General features: G+C 42.7%; 1 protein-coding gene across 1 annotated transcript; it reads left to right on the top strand.

Annotated features, from left to right (window-relative positions):
- Positions 1-531: 531 nt before the first annotated feature.
- LOC121031584 (cathepsin G-like) lies at positions 532-3220 on the top strand. The gene is made up of 5 exons (XM_040476825.1): positions 532-661; positions 1431-1578; positions 2019-2154; positions 2322-2576; positions 2976-3220. The coding sequence occupies exons 1-5, from the start codon at positions 607-609 to the stop codon at positions 3147-3149; spliced, it is 768 nt and encodes a 255-aa protein (XP_040332759.1). The 5' UTR covers positions 532-606; the 3' UTR covers positions 3150-3220.
- Positions 3221-21178: the final 17958 nt, after the last annotated feature.

Genomic DNA, 21178 nt, shown 5'->3' with positions numbered 1-21178 from the left:
CAGTTGGCTGAGCATCCAACTCTTGATTTTGGCTCAGGTCATGATCCCAGGGTCATGGGATCTAGCCCCACGTCAGGCTCCACACACAGCCCCTCTCTCTGCTCCTCTCTCCCACTCTCATGCGCTTTCTCCCTAAAAAAAATTAAAATAAATAAATAAGCAATCTAGGAAATGTGCATTCATTTAAAGAACTCAAGTGCCAAAGGACTGAGGCTCTCATCCTGGAAAGGCAGGAAACAGAGGAGATAGGCAGCTACCCGTTTTCCTGCCTTGTTGGGATATTACTGAATTTGGTGGGTTTAGGGTTCTGGGACACAGGGCCCCAAGCCCCCTTCCCTGTCACCCCAGGTGCCCATTTCTGCTGCCAGCACTGACTCAGCAGCTGTGCAGGACAGCGTTGGCTTGGACTATTCTCTTCCCCCCACATCACCGGCAGTTGGTGGGCAAGCTTCCTGGGCAGCCACAGGTGATGAAACCTGTCACACCAGCAGGAGTACGGGACTGGTCTTGAGCCCCCACCCCCAGACTTCCTTCCTCTCTTGGGGGGTACAAGTCTGGCAAGTGAGAGCGGCAGCGGCATCTGACTGGGGCAGTCTTCCCAAGAAGATGCAGCTGCTCCTGTTCCTGATGGCCTTTCTCCTACCCCCCGGGGCTGGGGCAGGTAAGTGACCACCCCCAACCTCAGGCCTGACCCCTCTCACAGACCCTGGAGCCAGACTGCCTAGACCCTTCCTAACTCTGTACCGTTGGGCAAGTTATTTGAATTCACAGTTCCTCAGATTCCTCATCTATAAACTAGGATGAATACCAGTGTGTACCTCCTAGAGTTCAATGAGAGTTAAGTTAGTTGGTGTACATGAAACCCTTGGACTTGCCGCCAGCACAAAGGACACGTGATATACATGTGCTCTCTAGATTCATTCTGCAGTCCGTGTGTCCAAGCCTAGGAAATAAGGATGCAGCAATAACAATACTATCAGCTCAGGTCTAGAATCTGAAAAACCAGTCCCCTGCTGCTCATGCGCTGACCTTGAGGAGGCCTCAGAGGGACCTGGGAAGCTCCCTGAGGAAGAAAGTACCAGGGAACTTCGGAAGAGGCCACCCCAGAGGGCTCCAGATTTGCCACCCAGCAGCAGACCACCTCTCCTCATGGTGGGAGCCTGAATCTGACCCTGTCTGGAACCAGAGCTATCCTCCGGGGAGCTGGGAGGGAGCTCAGGTCTGGGATGGGGAGCCAGCAGTGGTTCCTGCAAAACCCGGGAGTCCTCCCCCAATGTGTGGTGCCCTGCAAACCCAATTCTCACCCGCAACTCCTCCACTCCCTCATGTCTCCCGCCTCCTCACCTGCCAGCCTTTCTGGAGCCACCACCCTGATGCCCACACCACGGGGTCAGCAAGCACAGAGATAAGTGCGCAATGCTTCCTTCCAGGGGAGATCATCGGAGGCCAAGAGGCCAGGCCTCATTCCCGCCCCTACATGGCTTTTCTTATAATCCAGACTCCAGTGGGGTACAGCACCTGCGGGGGTTTCCTGGTGAGAGAAGACTTTGTGCTGACGGCAGCTCACTGCTGGGGAAGGTGAGCAGCTTGTGTGCCAGTACCGCAGGCCCAGGAGAGCCCCTGACCAGCCATGTGAAAGCAAGCTTCCAGCAACGAAGGGGAAAAAGAGATGAGTGGGATTTGGGGGTGGAGAATGGGCCAGGGTGAATGAAGAGAAAAGGAGGACATGATCAAAAAGAGCAGGAGGAGGAGATGAAAGCACACAGTAGGGCTCAAAATAGGAGTTCAAGCTATTTCTCAACTTATTCCAGGGGAAGCAAGGCTCAGTCACTGCGTCCCCCACCACCCTCAGCTCAGGGCTGAGGAGAAGCACAGAGGACTCGGCCCCTGAAACCCTCCTGTCCCCTCAGTTCCCTCGGCTGCAGTCTTGCCGCCCTGGGCCATCCACCTGGCCTGCAAAGCCTGCGGGCTGAGCTCCTGAGGCTCACGCCTACCCCTAGGCCACCTCTCCTTTGCAGTCCCATCACCGTCATCCTGGGGGCCCACAACATCAGGAGGGAGGAAAGAACCCAACAGCACAGGTCTGTGCTCAGAGCCATCCGCCACCCTGAATACAATCAACAGAGCAACGTGAATGACATCATGTTACTGCAGGTACGGCCCACCCGACCCTCCAGTTCTCCTGCTGAGCCAGTCCACTCCCAGTGCAGGGGGGCCTGGCCATCCTGGGAGGCCGAGGAGGAGGCAGGGGCAGAGCCCCAGGGTGGGGACGGTGTGCTGCACGCACCACCCCTGAGTGCCCCCTCCCCTTCTCCTGCCAGCTGGAAAACAGAATCCAACAGAGTGAAGCTGTGAGGACAGTGTCTCTGCCTCAGGCACAGGCCAGACTGAGACCTGGGGCCGTGTGCACCGTGGCAGGCTGGGGCCTGGTGAGCCTGAGCAGGAGTACAAACAGACTCCATGAGGTGCAGCTAACCGTGCAGAGGGATAGCAGGTGCCGCAATCGCTTCAGTTTCTACACCGGCCAAACACAAATTTGTGTGGGAAACCCAAGTTCGAGGAAGTCCGCCTTCCTGGTAAGGCCATGGGCATCTGCCAATACTGCCTGACAGGCTGGGCAGTCGAAACAGGCTATTCCCCACGGCGTCAGTCTGGAGGGGTCAGAGTAGAGGGAGGTAGGGTCTTTTCCCATCAATCTGGTCTCTAGGGTAACGGGAGGAGCACTGGGCATACAACATATACGTGTGCAGTGTTTTCCTGGAGAAGGCAAAGGCACCTTGACTTGGGTTGAGCTAGAGACAGTACCTCTAGCCAGGCCTGAAGCCCAACCATGGAAAGACCGGAAGGCTGACTTCCATACTTCCACCGTGCTTCCATCCTCCCCCCACTCGCCCCTGCTTTCTCTGAGAGCCAGGCCTTAGGGCAGCAGGAGCCCAGAGGCCTGGTTTAAGGTCTTTTCCTCTCCTTGTCCACAGGGGGACTCCGGAGGCCCCCTGATATGTAACAATGTGGCCCAGGGGATTGTCTCCTATGGAGACAGGAGGGGGATTCCTCCCGCAGTCTTCACCAGGGTGTCCAGCTTCGTGAACTGGATAACCAGAACAATGGAACGCTTCAAGCAGCAGAACCAGACCTGGACACCGCTGTGACTGATTCTGCTCTGGGGCGGCTCCAGAGGGGGTGGCCAGAGCCTTAATAAATGTCCATGTCTAGAGTGGAATTAACTGACTTTTCATGGGTTCATTAAACATCATTCGGTACACAACAAGCACATGCCAGGATAGAATCTGGGCTCCTCAGGAAAGTGGGGTTCTTCCCCAGGACAAATTAACCCCTCCCACACCACTCTGGAGATCAGGATGAGCTACTTCCTTCCTCCTGGCCATCCATTCCCTCATTTCTCCTCCCCCCACCACCTGGGAGAAGGGTGGAAAGACATATCTTTTCTCAGGGCAAAGCTCTCTACTCTTCACCCTACCAGAGATTCCCCTACTAGGTATTAAAGTAGACTCTAAAACTGTATGCCAGTGCTATGTGTAGGGCAGGGAGACCAAAGGGACAGAATTGAAATTCAATACAAAGCTTGATTTAATACATGATAAAGGTGGCATCTCAAATCACTGAGAAACAATGAATTTTCAATAGATGGTATTGGAACAACGAGATAGTAGTCATTTGGGGGGAAAAAGATAAAACTGGACCTACTCCTTGCACTCTAAGCCACAATAAACCTCAAATGAATCAAATATCTAAAAGCAAAAAAAATGAAACCATACCAGTACTTGAAGGAAGAAAAAAATAAAGATTTGCTTGCTTAAAAATAGCGACCAAACACTCATGTTCACAGCACCGTTATTCACGATGGCCAAGAAATGGAAGCAATCCAAGGGCCTATGGACAGCCAACATTCTTCTCTTAAACCCTTAGGCTACAACCAAACCCCACTGAATTACAGACCACTGTTCTCATCTTTTTTTTTTTAAATATCTTTCTTTTCTTAATGTTTATTTCAAGAGAGAGAGTGCACTCATGCATGCATGCAAGTCGGGGAGGGGCAGAGAGAGGGAGAAAGAGAATCCTAAGCAAGCTATGCGCTGTCAGCACAGAGCCCCACTCGGGGCTCCATCCCATGAACCAAATCGTGAGATCATGACCTGAGCCAAAATCAAGAGTCACTTAAGTGACTGAGCCACCTAGGCACTCTCATTTTCTTATGTTGATACTCCAACATTACACAAAACTCCACACAAAATGTTGACTAAAATAAGGACGTGTATCCTAAAAACTAGCCCATAACTGTGTATACCAATACTATATTCAAATAAAAGATTACTAAAAACTGCATAATTTAAACCATACTTTAAACACCTTCTTAAGATAACTGCACAGAATCAGCTGGAAGGGTTTTTTTTTTTTTTTGACATCCATCAAAATGCTAATTACTCCTTGCAGTGTGACATTTACCATCTGACTTTTTGCAGTTTCCATCATCTTAAATGAAATAGTCACTGAACTCATATTTTATCAAGTCTAACTGGCTATATACAAAAATACTTTGAAGTAAATTTAATCATTATCATATGGCTATTTTTTATCAGAAAGTCATTTGCCTATAATATTCAGTGTAAGCCATTTATCAACCAAATTGTAATCAACATCACATCTTTGACAATACACAGGCACTCTCTATATTTGTTATCATCTATCCATAGGAATTATCTATTATTTGCATGTTCTGGGGGATAACAGTCTCATTATTAAGTGTTTGCATTGGCAAACAGAAAGAGTACTTGCTGGTGGGGAAAAGGGAAGGCAGAGCGATGAATGAGTCCATTTAGCCCTGCCTCTCCGTGACATTTACTCAGAGCCCAAGAGCACCACTCTGGACTCAGTGCCCAGGAAACACCAGGGCCGACCCATCTCACCTCCATGTCTTTCTCTGCCAGTCAGCACTTCCAAGGCATCTCTCTCTCTCCCACTGCCCTGCTGGGAAGATTGCCACAGACCTCACAGTGTTCACCTCCAGAGGACAATTCTGATCATGAGCATCTCAGAAGCCAAGCCTATCCCCACCCCTCCACAGGTCTGCACTCTTCCCTATTAAGTAAACTGCAGCAGCAAAACTTTGGGAAGCAAGTCTTTTGCACACAGAAAACTAGAACAAAAGGACTCGGTTTCTCCCACTTTCTTTCTCCAGGTGCAAACTCTGTATTACATGCCCTCCTGACTTGACTGAAAAGCCATAAAACAACCATGACAAGCTCGTACACAGAAACCCAACTGGGAACTTCTCCCAAACCAATAGCTACAGCAGACTTCCTATCTACAGAGACTTGGTGCCTCCGCTCACCCCCCCCACCTTGCCCCCAACCCCCAAGGCAGAGCATCAGAGTCAGGAGAAACTAGACACTGGCAGTTCATCATAGCTATAGCAGAGCTACAGAGGTGAGGGGTGGTGACCATGATAATGGCGTCTGAGGAAAAGAGGGGAAAGGTGGGTGCTCCAAGAGCAAGTTGGACAGGTACGGAAAGTTAGACATAGGATAGGGATATTGAGGGCTGGGGTTCTTAAAGGAGCATGGCTCTGTCACCTCCACAGGACAGCCCTGACCTTGAGTCAACAGCGACAGAAGAAATGGGACCGGAATGCAAAGGACCTGGGAACCCCAGCCTTGACAGAAAGTGAAGTTTGCCTCCAGACTGTTGCTCCAAAAAAACAGGTGTGCTGAGAGGTAGGGGAAACTGAAGACATGGGCACTAGGGTCACCCCATCTCTGCCAACCCAAACCACGCCATTTGCACTTGCACTTCTACCCTCCCAGGACAATGTGTTCTGCACCCTTCACTGTCAACATGGTCTTAGGAGAAACATGTTGCCCCCTGCAAAAAGGCACAGAAAGTCAAAATTTACCCAAGTATACTTCTCCCAGTACTAGGGAGACTAATTTTTAGAGTGCTACCTGGGGAGTTAGCCAAAATAGACAACAAAAAGTAAAACATAATAATATAATAGGTAATAAATAATTATACACATCTAAGTTATTTAAGATTGAGTGTTTCCATAGGTGTTTCAAAAATTTATTTCATTCTTATTTAATTCTCTCTTATGTGCTATTTTTAAACTAATCATCTCACGGTCCGTGAGTTCGAGCCCCGCATCAGGCTCTGGGCTGATGGCTCGGAGCCTGGAGCCTGTTTCCGATTCTGTGTCTCCCTCTCTCTCTGCCCCTCCCCCGTTCATGCTCTGTCTCTGTCTGTCCCATAAATAAATAAAAACGTGGAAAAAATAAACTAATCAACAATAGATTATTGACTATGGCCACTAGTAACTAACTGTAAGACTAATGAAACATTAATATGTATGGTAAAGTATGCTATTTTGTGTTTCTGTCACTTGAACAGCATTTTTTTTTCATCTTTTCTTAGAGTTACACTTTGTTGTATCTTATTGTGTTGTTTTAATATACAAAAAAAAAGTATATCATTATGTATATCAATATTCTAAAGGAAAAAATAAATACATAAGGATTAGGTAGACAATGCCTACATATGATTAAAATAGCAGCGCTGTGTTATCTCTGTCTTATGATAGAGTAGAATCTCACCATTTTTCTTGTTTCCTTTTACAATGATACTAGATGATCTAACTGTCTGCCTCTTGAGAACATCCTTCCTTCTTTTGGTAAAAACAGAGTGAATTATATTCAAACATCATATACTTTGACCTGCAGTTCTGGCTGGTTCCTGGTCTCCTCAAGCTAAACAGCCTCTCAGCAGAAACGCTTGAGTGTGCAATACTGAGGATTTTACTTCTCACCAGCAACAGGCAATTTGATTTGCAGGAGTTAGTTCCCAGCTCTCCAAAACTGTGTCTCCATTGGGCCTGCAGGACTGCTCTGGTGGACAAGCCATTAGTCAGAATCCATCCTGTCACATGGTTTTCAAATTGGGGCACCGCCTGAAAGGGGAGGAGAACGAAGGGACCAGCCCTCACCCCATACCACCCCATCAGAACAGCTCATCAATTTTAAATACTTAGCACAGGTCCAAATTTTACTTAAGGAAAATATTCATGGCTTAAGAAAGTCACAATTTTGAAGGACACTGATAGACACTAACCAGCTCCATTAAAAGAGAAGGCCCGGAAAGGAAAGCGACCAGCACGGCCCTGGGGTGAGTTCTTCTCAGGCACAACACTGGACCCTGGTCTCCCAACTCCCAGCCAGTTCTGCCAATGAAAAGATATTGTTCCTCACACTTTCTCCTCTCCCAGGCCCTTGGCCACATGGCCGTGGGCCTGCCACTCTCATGTCTGTATTTTGAGGCCAAGTGGACCCATCCTGTCTCTCCCTTCTCCGAAATGAAACCTGCCTCCCTGTGGCTTCCCACAATCCGTACAGCTCTGTCAAGTGACAGTGTTTGACTAACCTGAGTATCTTCTGGAATCCCTGTATTAGTGTGACTTACCAAGCTACTTAACCCTCTGTGAGAGTTAGGGGCCAAGAATGAAAACAAGAAGTTACTTTATATGTTCCACCTTCCAAGTGATGACCTATCCAATAGATACAAAAGCAGCATCAACATTATGTCCAATCTGAGATAAGATTTCAGAGGTCTTCTCTTATCTGTATGAAGTTATAAATGAACAAAGAAGTCATTGGAAGTATCAGGTTGATTGTATTCTATCCAAAAGCTGACAGCCCTCTGGGAATGCAAGCTGGTACAACCACTCTGGAAAACAGTATGTAGGTTCCTCAAAAAACTAAAAATAGAACTACCCTATGACCCAGCAATTGCACTACTAAGTATTTATCCAAGGAACAGGTGTGCTGTTTCAAAGGGACACATACACCCCAATGTTTATTGCAGCACTATCAACAATAGCCAAAGTATGGAAAGAGCCCAAATGTCCATCGATGGAGGAATGACTAAAGAAGATGCGGTATATATATACAATGGAGTATTACTTGGCAATCAAAAAGAATGAAATCTTGCCATTTGCAACTACGTGGATGGAACTGGAGGGTATTATGCTAAGTGAAATTAGTCAGGGAAAGACAAATATCATATGACTTCACTCATATGAGGACTTTAAGAGACAAAGTAGATGAACATAAGGGAAGGGAAACAAAAATAATACAAAAACAGGGAGGGGGACAAAGCATAAGAGACTCATAAATATGGAGAACAAACAGAGGGTTACTAGAGGGGTTGTGGGAGGGGGGATGGGCTAAATGGGTAAGGGGCATTAAAGAATCTACTCCCGAAATCATTCTTGCACTATATGCTAACTAACTTGGATGTAAATTTAAAAAAATAAAATTAAAAAAAAAAAAAAGCTGATAGCTCTCAAGCCCCTGTGTACAGAGAACTGCAGAGCAATGATACTATCATTGTTGATAACACTATCAACAGCCTAGAAATGTGGTTCCTGCAACAACCTCACCACAGAAAAGATCTTTCTGTGTGAGGGGAAAGGCGATATAGTGAAAGCTCATAGCCTGAGAATCAGAACCAGGAGAAAATTGGTGGTCACTGAGCCAGCCCCTTTTTCTACTTCACCTCAAGGACTGAAAAGCCTGGAAAAAGAAAACCTCTTAACAGACCCATTCAGCCTTTCAAGAAGTTACTTCTACTCCTGTTTTTCTTGGCTGATCTCCTACCCTCCAGGAGGTAAGGGACCATTCTGTTAAAAAGAAAACCACAGGCCCCAAATGGCTTCACTTAGATCCAGTCCCCAAACCAGGGCTTGATACCTAATCTAACTGCAGTTTCAACCTCCCTCAGAAATGTTGTCTAAACCTGTCAGTCAGGAATTTTTCCATTGAGTCTGCCTTGTGGGCCCTCTCCAGGCCCCTAAGGAAGATGAGGTAATCTGTTTTTTCCCTAAGGAAAAGCCACCTTGCCTGAAACAAATCGTTTCCTTCTGCTTTCTTGCCCCATCCTCCTTCTATAAAAACCCTCCATTTTGTGCATCTCTTCAGAGCGACCCTCTGTTTTCTAGATGCGATGCTGCCTGACTCATAAATCATTTAATAAAGCCAATTAGATCCTTAAAATTTCCTCAGCTGAATGTTTGTTATGTAACAATCCCTAGACTCAGAGGCCTGGCTTATGCCAGCAGTGACACTTCCCCAGCATCCCAGTGAGGTTATTACTATGATTCTTTCTTGCCTCACTCCCATAAATTTTCTGAGCCCCAGGTCTGTCATTGGATATACAACGTACAGAAATTACAGAACAGAAAACTGCTTCCAAAGAGACATAATGTGTCCTCTCCCCTAGATGGGTCATACCCTGTCACCCAAAAAGTGACATTACTAGGATGCCACAGGATCCTGGCAGCAGAGGAAAGCTGAAAATGAGGGCTGGAACTTCTCATTCTCCAAAGCTGAAAGTGGTTATCTATCCCAGGAGCTATTGTCAGAAAGTCCCCAAATTACACACACACCCCAATGTTTATAGCAGTACTATTGACAATAGCCAAAGTATGGAAATAACCCAAATGTCCATCAACTGATGAATAGATCAAGAAGATGTGGTATATATATATACAATGGAATATTGGTTATCAAAAAGAATGGAATCTTGCCATTTGCCACTACATGGATGGAATTAGAGAGTATTATGCTAAGCAAAATAAGTCAGTTGGAGAAAGACAAATATCATATGATTTCAGTCCTTTGTGGAATTTAAGAATAAAATAGATGAACATAGGGGAAGGGAAAGAAAAATAAGATAAAAACATAGAGGGAGACAAATCATAAGAGACTCTTAAATACAGAGAGCAAACTGAGAGTTGCTGGGGGGGTGATGCGTACAGGGATGGCTCAAATGGGCAATGGGCATGAAGGAGGGCACTTATTGGGATGAGCGCTAGGTGTTATATGTAAGTGATGAATCACTAAATTCAATTCCTGAAATCATTATTACACTCTATGTTAACTAATTTGGATTTAAATTTTATAAATAAATAAATAACACAAAAAGAAAAAGAAAAGGAAGTCCCCAAATTAAAAACAAGTAACCTGAAAAAGCATCATAAAATCTTAGAAAATACAAAACTGTTTTTGATAATATGAAAGTGATCAAATTAGACATGATTTCAATATGAGGCCACAAAACCCCAGGTCTAAAGGCACTTATCTGGCAACATCCAATCCAACTTGACACAATCAGCTAACGCCTAAAGTTAAGAATGTAAGGAGCTTGGAAGTTGACAGACCATCCAAACAACAAGTAAAAAGCTGACAGACTACACAATCAGCAAACCCTTCTTGGGGTCATAAGAGGTGGGGGGGAGAGGGCAAACCACTACCCCTATGATTTGGAAAAACTGACAGGCAAATACAGGGAGCCACAGCTCAATGGAGTAGAGATTCCCGGAGCAAGAACCACTGTGGGAACCAGTGCTGGTGCAGAAAAACCTGAGCTGTAATTGACAGACTGCTGGAGGCTCAGTGTGGACAAGCCAGAGAGTTAAGAAACTGCAGGACGACCTGGCCACAGAGGGACCCCACACTTTGGTGAGATTTACCTCCTAGTGCTCAATCAGATTTTCACAGTAAATACTGGAGGAAAATCCCCTCGTGCTCCTGGCAGGGAAAGAAGGAAAATGAGCCATTCTGAAAGAAAACAGAAGACTCTGTTCTTCTTAAAAAGCCTTGCCCTCAGGAGAAACCAGTTTCTCCTAAGCCTAACCTGCTGGGGTACTGTCAGACCTAACTGACCCGGGAGAAAGGAAATACCCAACTCCAGCCCCCCTAGCTATCCTGTCCCCCCCAGGGAGACACGTGAAATTCACAGTCCAGAGGCACAGTCTCACTAAAAGACTGAGACGGAATCAAAGGACTACAGAATGCTTCCCGTCTCCCCACATCTTACTGCCACATAATTAAAGGCCTATTTATAGCAGTTCCTTTTACCATCATGTCTAGTTATCAAGAGAAAAATGACAAGGCATACCAAAAAGCAAAAAATAAAATTTTAAGAGAGAGAGCAAGCATCAAAGCCATATATGGCAGGGATATTGGAATTATCAGAGCAAGAATTTAAACAACTATGGTTAATATGCCAAGAGCTCTATGGAGAAGAAGGCAGGGGGCACAAGAACAGATGGGCAATGTAAGCAGAGAGGTGAAAATGCCAAGAAAGAACCAAAAAGAAAGGCTAGAGATCAAAAACGCTTTTCAGAAATGAAGAATGTCTTTGATGAGCTTATTTGTAAATTGAAACTGGATGAGTTTTATTCATAGATTGAAACTGGGGAAAGAATCTCAGTGCTTAAGCATATCTCAACAGAAACATCCAGAACTGAAAAACAAAGAGAACAAACACTGAAAAACAAACAAACAAAAAGAACATCCAAGGACTGTGAGACAACTACAAAATATGTAACATGCATAATGAGAATGCCAGAAAAGGAAAAAAGAGAAAGGAACAGAAGACATATTTGAAATAATAATGACTGAGAATTTCCCACAAATTTCATGTCACCAAACCAAAGGTCCAGGAAGCTCAGAGAACACGGAGCAGGATAACTGCCCCAAAAAACTACACCAAAGCATCTCATCTTCAAACTACAGAAAATCAAAGATTAAGGGGAAAAATCCCTAAAAAATCCAGAGGAAAGAAACACCTAACCTATAGAGGAAAAAAGATGAGAATTACATCCAACTTCTCCTCAGAAACCATGCAGGCTGGCAAGTGGTATCTTTCAAATAGGCCCATTTCATCTAGATTATCAAGTTTGTGGGCAAAGAACTGTTTATAGTAGTCCTTGATTATCCTTGCAATGTCCATGGTGTCTGTAGTGAGATCCTATATATATATATATATATATATATATATATATATATATATACTTAATACATAAATGTTACCTATGTATGTGATATATATATGACATGTGTAAGTGGATATAATAGAATATTATATATATATTATGGAATGTAAGTTTATACATAAGCGAAATAAATGACAGTAATGATACAGGGATGGGAGGGAGGAATTAGGATTAGTTTGTTATTATAAGGGAGGCACACTACCTGTGAAATGGTATGGTATTATTTGCAAGAGGACTTGGGATTGGTTGTAAATATATTGCAAACTGTAGGTCAACCACTACAAAAAGCAAAGAAGAAAGAAAGAAAACAGTAACAAATATGGTAGATCAATCATCATTTTGAATGTCAGTGGTCAAAATGCACCAATTAAAATACAGAAATTGGGGTGCCTGGGTGGCTCAGTCGGTTAGGCGTCCGACTTCGGCTCAGGTCATGATCTCACGGGCTGTGAGTTCAAGCCCCGCGTCAGGCTCTGTGCTGACTGCTCAGAGCCTGGAGCCTGTTTCAGATTCTGTGTCTCCCTCTCTCTCTGACCCACCCCCATTCATGCTCTGTCTCTCTCTGTCTCAAAAATAAATAAACGTTAAAAAAAATTAAAATACAGAAATTGTCAGAGTCTATCAAAAAAGAAGACTCAACTATATGTCGTTTACAAACCCATTTTACATTTAAAAGCACATATAGATTAAAAGTAAATGGATAGAGAAAAATAATATACTATGGTAACACTAATCAAAAGAAAGCAGGGAAAGGCGCCTGGGTGGCTCAGTTGGTGGATTAGCTCAGGTCATGATCTCACAGCTCATGGGTTTGAGCCCCACGTTGGGCTCTGTGCTGACAGCTCGGAGCCTGGAGTCTATTTTGGATTCTGTGTCTCCCTCTCTTTCTCTGCCTCTCCATGGCTCTCACCGTCTCTCAAAAGTAAATAAGCATTAAAAAAAATTTTTTTAAGAAAGCAGGGATAGCTATATTTCACCAGACCAGACTTCAAAGCATGGAAAGTTATCAGGGATAAAGAAGGGCACTCTACATAATGATAAAGGGGCTAATTCTCCACGAAGATATAACAATTCTAAAAATGCATTTGCTTAACCACAGGAGCATCACACTATTTGAAGCAAAAACTATAGAACTGAAAAAAGAAACAGATGAATCCACTATCATAACTGGAGACTTCCAACACCTCTGTCTCAGAGGTGGACAGATCCAGGGGTAGAAAATCAGTAAGGACATAGTTGAACTCAACAATACCATCAATCAACTTGATACAAGGGACATCTCTAGACTCTTTTATCCAACAGCAGCAGAATATGTATTCTTCTCATGATCACATGGAACATTCACCAAGATAAACCACATTCTGGGCCATAAAACACACCTTAACAAATTTAAAAGAATGGAAATCAGGGCGCCTGGGTGGCTCAGTCAGTAAAGTGTCTGACTCTTAATTTCAGCTCTGCTCATGATCTCACATAACTGGACTCTTCGCTGACATTGCAGATCCTGCTTGGGATTCTCTCTCTCACTCTCTCTCTCTGCCCCTCTCCTTCGCATGCATGCTGGCTCTCTCTCTCAAAATAAACAAACTTTTAAAACATACATATCCTGGGGCGCCTGGGTGACTCAGTCGGTTGGGCGTCTGACCTCAGCTCAGGTCATGATCTCATGGCTTGCGAGTTCGAGCTCTGAGTCAGGCTCTGTGCTGACAGCTTGGAGCCTGGACCCTGCTTTGGATTGTATCTCCCTCTCTCTCTCTGCCCCTCCCCCACTCACACTGTGTCTTTCTCTCCTTTAAAAATAAATAAACATAAAAAAATTTTTTTAATATACATACCCTTTTAAAAAAAAATAAAATCATGGGAATCATACAATGTTTGCTCTTGCACCACAATGGAATTTAACTAAAAATCAATAACACAGAGATAACTAGAAAATCATAAAGTACATGGAGATTAAACTTCTGGAGCACCTGGGTGGCTCTGTCTTAAACCGACTTAAGCAGCCCAGGTCATAATCTCACAGTTCAGGGATTCGAGTCCCACATCGGCTCTGTGCTGACAGCTCAGAACCTTGAGCCTGCTTCAGATTTTATGTCTCCTTCTCTCTCTGCCCCTCTTCCACTCACTCTGTCTCTCTCAAAAATAAACATTAAAAAAAAAAAAAACTTCTAAAGAGCATATAGTCAAAAAAGAAATCTCAAAAAAATTTTTAAAATATTTTGAACTAAATGAAAACATGACTTATCTAAAATTAGTGAGATGTTGGGGTGTCTGGGTGGCTCAGTCAGTTAGATGTCCGACTTCGGCTCAGGTTATGATCTCGCAGTTTGTGAGTTCAAGCCCCATGTCAGGCTCTGTGCTGACAGCTCAGATCCTGGAGCCTGCTTTGGATTCTGTGTCTCCCTCTCTCTCTGCCTTCCCCACTCATGCTCTGTCTCTCTTTCTTCAAAAATAAATAAACATTAAAAAATTTTTTTAATTAGTGAGATGTAGCAAAAGCAATGCTTACAGGAAATTTATAGCAGTCAATGCCTATATTATTAGAAAAGAAGAAATCTCTAAAATCAACCAAATTAATGCAAAGTAAACAGAAGAAAAGAAATAATAAGAATTAGAGCAAAAATCAATGAAATTGAAAACAGGAAATCAATACAGAAAATCAGTTAAACCAAAGTCTGACTCTTTGAAAAGATTAATAAAATCGATTAGTCTCTAGCTAACTAAGAAAAAAAGAGAGAGAGGACATAGGTCATGAAAACCAGAAATAAAAGAGGGACATCACTACAAATCGCATGGACATTAAAACAATAATCAAGGAATTCTTTGAATAACGCTGTGCCCACAAATTTGACAACCTAGATGAAATGGAACAATTTTTGAAAGACATAATATGCCAAACCCCACCCAAGAAGAAATAGACAATCTGAATGGGTCTATATCTAGTAAAGAGATTACCAATAAATTAATAGCCTTCTGAAACAGAAAGCACCAGGCCCAGATGGATTCACTAGTAAATTCTACCAAGCATTTAAGGAAGAAATTATGCCAATTCTCTGTAATCTCTTTCAGAAGATAGAAGTACAGGGATTACTTCCTAACTCATTCTTTGGAGCCAGCTATACTTACATACCAAAACCAGACAAAGACATTACAAGAAAAGAAACTACAGACCAATTAACTCTCATGAACATAGATGCAAAAATCCTCAATAAAACATGATCAAATCAGATCCAATAATGTTTTTTAAAGAATTATACACCCCAAATGAGTGGGGTTCACCTCAGGTGTTCAAGGCTGGTTCAACATTTGAAAGTCGATTAATGGGGCGCCTGGGTGGCGCAGTCGGTTAAGCGTCCGACTTCAGCCAGGTCACGATCTCACGGTCCGTGAGTTTGAGCCCCGCATCAGGCTCTGGGCTGATGGCTCGGAGCCTGGAGCCTGTTTCCGATTCTGTGTCTCCCTCTCTCTCTGCCCCTCCCCCATTCATGCTCTGTCTCTCTCTGTCCCAAAAATAAATAAATGTTGAAAAAAAAAAATAAAAAAAAAAAAGAAAGTCGATTAATGTAATCCATCACATCAACAAGCTGAAAAATAAAACTCACGTGACCATATCAATAGATATAGAAAAACATCTGACAAAATCTAACACCAATTTATGATAAAAACTTACCGTAAACTAGATATACAGGGGAACTTCTTCAACTTGATAAAGAATATCTACAAAAAACCTGCAGCTATTATCATACTTAGTGGTGAAAAACGAGAAAGTTTCCAATTAAGATCAGCTACAAGGCAAGGATGTCCCCTCTCACCACTTCTTTTCAACATCATACTGGAAGTTCTAGCTAATGAAATAAGAAAGGGTGGGAAGGAGGTAAATGGATTGGGAAGAAAGAATAAAGTCTATATTTACAGAGGAGATAATTATCTATGTAGAAAATCTAAAGGAACTGACAAAAACACAGCCGGAACTAATAAGCCATTATAACAAGGTTGCAGGGTGCAACATTAATAAACACAAATCAATCACTTTTCTATATACTAGCAATGAACAAGTGGAATTCAAAATTAAAAACACAATATTATTTACATTATTGGCACCAAAAAAATGGAATACTTAAGTATAAACTTAACAAAATGTGTGCAAGATCTATATAAGGAAAACAACAAAACTCTGATGAGTGATGTCACAGAAAAACTAAATAAATGAAGAGGTATTCCATGATCATGGATAGAAAGACTCAAAATTGTCAAGGTTTCAGTTCCTTCGCTCATTAGTCCTAAACATACATTCTATTGGCACTAGAACAGAAGGTTGTTTGTGTAATTTATCATCTTGTTCCATGGCTTTTAAACAGTAAGAGAATGGTAATGAATGAAATAATCTCAGGTCCCAGTCCCTCACTTCTGATTCAATCAGAAGAGCCTAACTCTAGCTCTTTCAGGTAGAGGCATAGGTATAAAATTTTCTTTGATAAAAGATATATCTGGCATTATAAAATTAATAATTTTGAAACCCATTAATGTATAACAACTTCCTCCTTTGAAATAGGAGGCACAGAAAGGGAAGTAACCACATGGGGCCATTCAGAGAGCTGTCCCCAGATGGGAACCTTGGTGTCCCAACTGCCAGGCCAGTACTCTCCAAGATGCAACCATTTCAGCAGCAAGAGAGCTTCAGTTCGCGTAGCCACCTCCTTCCTCACCAGCCTGCATCCCAACCTCCCCCATCTGGCTACTCAGACAACAACCTGGACAGAAAGTACATGGAATTCAACCTCTTCCCTTTTCCACCATACATATGAAAGCATAGGTCCAAACAAAACACAAACCATATGACAGTCCATATAATGCTTCCAGTCAGCTGCCACACACACCTGCCCCATCCCAACCCAGGCAATTCCACTGGGTTCTGAGTTAAACACCCTCACTCTCAGTTCTTCATTTGCTCTGTGAGATAGCAGGGAGCCCATTCACCACACAAGACTCTCCCTGAAAACTCTCTCAGAGCCCAGGGCTGGGATGTTCCTAGGACCAAGTTCTCCTGAATTGTGTCTAGCTAATACTGAGACAATCTGACAGGAAAAGCAAAGAAATTCAATGGGAGAAGAAGCCCAGAGGGAAGCTTCCGTAAGCCTCAGGTCCAAGAGTGAGCCAAGGGACCCATCTTTGTAAAGCTCCTTAGGCAGTGACCTTTGAAGAAAGAGTAGATGAGGAGCACAGGCTTACGGTTACACCCTTAAGACTTTTTTATGTTTCCTTTGGGGGAAAAAAAATGTGACTTCATTTATCAGCTTTCTGAAAAGTGATGGACAGGATAGAGAAAAGAATGCCACCATGCAAGTGAGAACTTGCCATGATCTTGATGAGACTCGTGATGAGAAAGTGATGAACTCAAGAAAACCAACATCCTTATCTGGTTTTCATTTCATTTTGTTACTCCCAGGATTTCCCCCAATTCAAGAAGCAGTCTGGAGAAAGATGGTCACTCCCACCCTGCACTTTGTTAAATGCAAATCATTACGTATTTAGGACTTCCCCAGTCCCCACCAGGACCAGCACTAAAATTTCACACTAAAAATTGTCCAGACCTCACATACCCACCCCCACCCCTCCCCCAGCTACTCTGCCCAGGAGAAAATGCTTAAGGGGCATTTCATTTTCCTGCTGGGGGCTCAAAAGAAAAAGAGAGAGAGAGAGAGAGAGAGAGAGAGAGAGAGAGGGAGAGAGAAGGAAGAAAGAAGTTACTCCCCATCCCAACTCAACTTGGGCTGAGCAGACCTTTTTCCTGAGCCCTGGTATGCTCAGAGTCCCTGAAGGGTAAGACCTCTGCCTATTTCTTACATGTGTCGTCATCTGTCCACCTTCCCTAGCAGATTCTGGGCACTCTTTTGGAATACCGTGGCCTGGTTTCTGAATCTTTGCTATGCCCCTACTGCCTTACCCTGACTTTCCCACCCTAATGCTGTTTCAGTTTCTTCCTATCTCCTAAGTTTGGCATCACTCCACATTTTGCAGACAATAAACATATTTTTAAATGATATTATAATTGTACATAATAAAACTTGATGATAACTAATTTGAAATTCTAGATTAGAAAATTCATGGATTCTTAGAAAAACATAACCCATCAAAACGGACACAAGAAACTTTGAAAATATGACTAGCCCAATGTCTGTTGAAGAGATAGAATCTGATTTGAAATCTTCCCCCAGAGGGGGTGCCTGGCTGGCTCAGTCCATAGAGCACACAACTCTTGATCTTTGGGTTGTGAGTCTGAGCCCCAGGCTGGGTGTGGAGACTTCTTAAAATAAATAAATGAATAAAATCTCTTTTAAAAATAAAAACTAAATAAAAATAAAAATAAAATATCCTCCCAAAGAAAACTTCAGAAGTTAATATAGAAGACTATCTTCATGACCTCCAGATGGGTAAGAATTTTCTTAAATAAGGCACAAAAAAACACTAATCATAAGGAAAAATATCTTTAAAAAGCATTTTTGTTTATGAAAAGATGAGAGAGTGAAAAGGCAAACCATAAAGTGGGAGAAAACCTTTGCAAGGCATATATTTGACAAAGGACTTACATCCAGGATATATAAAGCCACACAACTTCCACAAATCACTGAGATAAATACAGGCAATGTAATTTTTTTAAGATTTCATTTTTAAGTAATGTTTACACCCAACACAGGGCTCAAAATTCACAACCCCGAGATCGAGAGTCACACGCTCCACTGACTGAGCCACCCTGGCACTCCTCAGCAACATAATATTTTAAATGAACAAAATCTCACACATTTTGCAAAATAATACCAAAGTGGCCCATAAGTATGTAAAAAATTTTGCAACAGTATTAGTCTTCAGAGAAGGCTAAAGACAAAAAAGATAAAAACTGCAATAAGATACTGATACATGGTGTTCACAGCAGCTCTATTGCCAATAGCAAAAACTCTGGAAATTCCAATATCCAGTAAAATGGGCATATAAATTGTAGAATAATCATAATAGAACATGAATCATCAATGAGAATGAAAGAAAAACCATTCCAAACAACCCACAAAGATGAGTCTTCAAAAACATGATGTTGAAAAAAGTAATAAAAAATAAAAACAATGTTGGGGCGCCTGGGTGGCTCAGTCGGTTAAGCATCCGACTTCAGCTCAGGTCATGACCTCACAGTCTGTGAGCTCGAGCCCCACATCGGGCTCCGCGCTGACAGCTCGGAGCCTGGAGCCTGCTTCCGATTCTGTGTCTCCCTCTCTCTCTGCCCCTCCCCTGCTCACACTCTGTCTCTCTCTCTCTCTCTCAAAAATAAGTAAACATTAAAAAAAAAAATTTTTAAAAAAATAAAAACAATGTTGAATAAAAGAAGCTACACACAAAAGAATACATACTGATTGATTCTAAATGTATAAAGTTTAAAAATAAATAGGCAAAATTAATCTATGGTGATGAAAGTCAGGATAAAGGTTATATTTAGGGAAAAGAAAGAGATTGACTGGCAAGGGCAGAGAGGAGCTTCTGGGGTGCTGGCAATAGTCTATTTTCTGATCTAGGCTATAGTTTCATGAGTGTGCCACTTTATGATAGTTTATTGGGAGTATATATGCGTGTGTGTATATATATATACATATGGATATATATATATTAAGTTTATTGATTTATTTTGGGGGCAGAGAGAGAGAGAGAATCCCAAACAGGCTCCACGCTGTCAGCCCAGAGCCCGACGTGGGGCTCAGTCCCATGAACCGTATGAGATCATGACCTGAGCTGAAATCAAGAGTAGGACACTTAACCAACTGAGTCACTCAGGTGCCCCAGGAGTATGTTGTTGTTGTTGTTGTTTTTAACTAAAACAGTTGACAATTTTATTTTCACATTTCACAATACAAATGAAAAATGCAAATTGCTTTTTTTTCCCCCACTTCTCCCCTGCCAAAACTATTCTTTCTTTGACAGGAGAGGCGAGCAAGTCTTCCTTATCATACTGTTAGAAAACACCCAGATTCACAGCACCATGATCTCCTAGTGAATAGAATAGCTTTCCTCATTTCTTTTTCAGGTATTTTATTGTTAGTATTTAGAAATGTAACTGATTTATGTATGTTGATTTTATATCCTACAAATTTACTGAATTCCTTGATTAGTTCCAATACAGTTTTGGTTGAGACTTTAGGGTTTTCTACATAGAAGGTCATATCACCTGCAAATATCAATTCTGCTTCTTCCTTTCTAATTTGGATGCCTTTTGTGTCTTTCTCTTGCCAAATTAATCTAGCAAGGACTTCCAGCACAAAATTTGTATACTTTGATACGTGTAATTCTTCAAAAAAAAATTTACTTAAAAAATATCTGAAGGAGTGCCTGGATGGCTCAGTTGGTTGATTTTGGTTGATTTTTCCTACTCCTGATTTTGGCTCAGATGATGATTCCAGGGTCATGGGATGAACCCCAAGTCAGGCTCCACACTGATCATGAAGCCTGCTTACAATTCTCTCTATCACCGCCTCCTTCTGCCCCTCCCCCACTGGCCCACGTGCTCTCGCGCTCTCTCTCTCTCTCTAAAATAAAAATATCTGAGGGGTGCCTAGGTGGCTGATTCTTGACTTCAGTTCAGGTCATGATCTCACAGTTCACGAGTTCAAGCCCTGCATCAGGCTCTGCGCTGACAGTGCGGAACCTGCTCGGGATTCTGTCTCCCTCTCTGTCTGCCCCTTTCCCCGCTTGCTCTTTACCACGCTCTCAAAATAAATAAAAATAAACTTTAAAACAAATCTGAAAATACTATATGCTAGTGCAAATATGGAGCAAAAAGAAGTCTTGTAAGTTGCTGATGAGAGCACAAATTTGCAAAATGATTCTGGAAACAGTTTGGCATTTCCTATCAGAGTTAAAGGAATGCATATGCTTTGACCTAATGATTACATTCCTAGTTACAGCCATAAAGAAATTCATGCAAATGTGCACTGGATATGTGTTTAAGAATGCTTTCACTGGCATTATCCCTAATAATCAAAAACTAGAAAAAAAAGGTGTCCATCACCTGTAAAATGGATATATAAATTATGATGTATTCATACAACAGAAACAATGACCCATGAACAAATCCCACAAACATAATTTTAAATGAAAGATACAAGTTATGGGGCACCTGGGTGGCTCAGTAGGTTAAGCGTCAGACTTCAGATCAGGTCATGATCTCACGGTTCATGAATTCAAGTTCCACATAGGGCTCTCTGCTGTCAGCATAGAGCCTGCTTCAGATCCTCTGTCTCCCTCTCTCTCTGCCTCTCCCCCACTCATACTCTCTCTGTCTCTCTCAAAATAAAT

This window comes from Herpailurus yagouaroundi, unplaced genomic scaffold, assembly GCF_014898765.1.
Source record: "Herpailurus yagouaroundi ecotype Mexico unplaced genomic scaffold, PumYag 141, whole genome shotgun sequence".
Taxonomy (NCBI): domain Eukaryota; kingdom Metazoa; phylum Chordata; class Mammalia; order Carnivora; family Felidae; genus Herpailurus; species Herpailurus yagouaroundi.
Note: the sequence above shows the minus strand (reverse complement) of the source record. Positions and strands in the feature narration are given on the sequence as shown.

Excerpts from the sequence above, each read along its gene's own strand:
- LOC121031584 (XM_040476825.1), top strand. The coding sequence starts at position 607 with ATGCAGCTGCTCCTGTTCCTGATGGCCTTTCTCCTACCCCCCGGGGCT. Across the intron at positions 2,155-2,321 it reads ATGACATCATGTTACTGCAG|CTGGAAAACAGAATCCAACA; the intron begins GTACGGCCCACC and ends TTCTCCTGCCAG. Across the intron at positions 2,577-2,975 it reads CGAGGAAGTCCGCCTTCCTG|GGGGACTCCGGAGGCCCCCT; the intron begins GTAAGGCCATGG and ends CCTTGTCCACAG.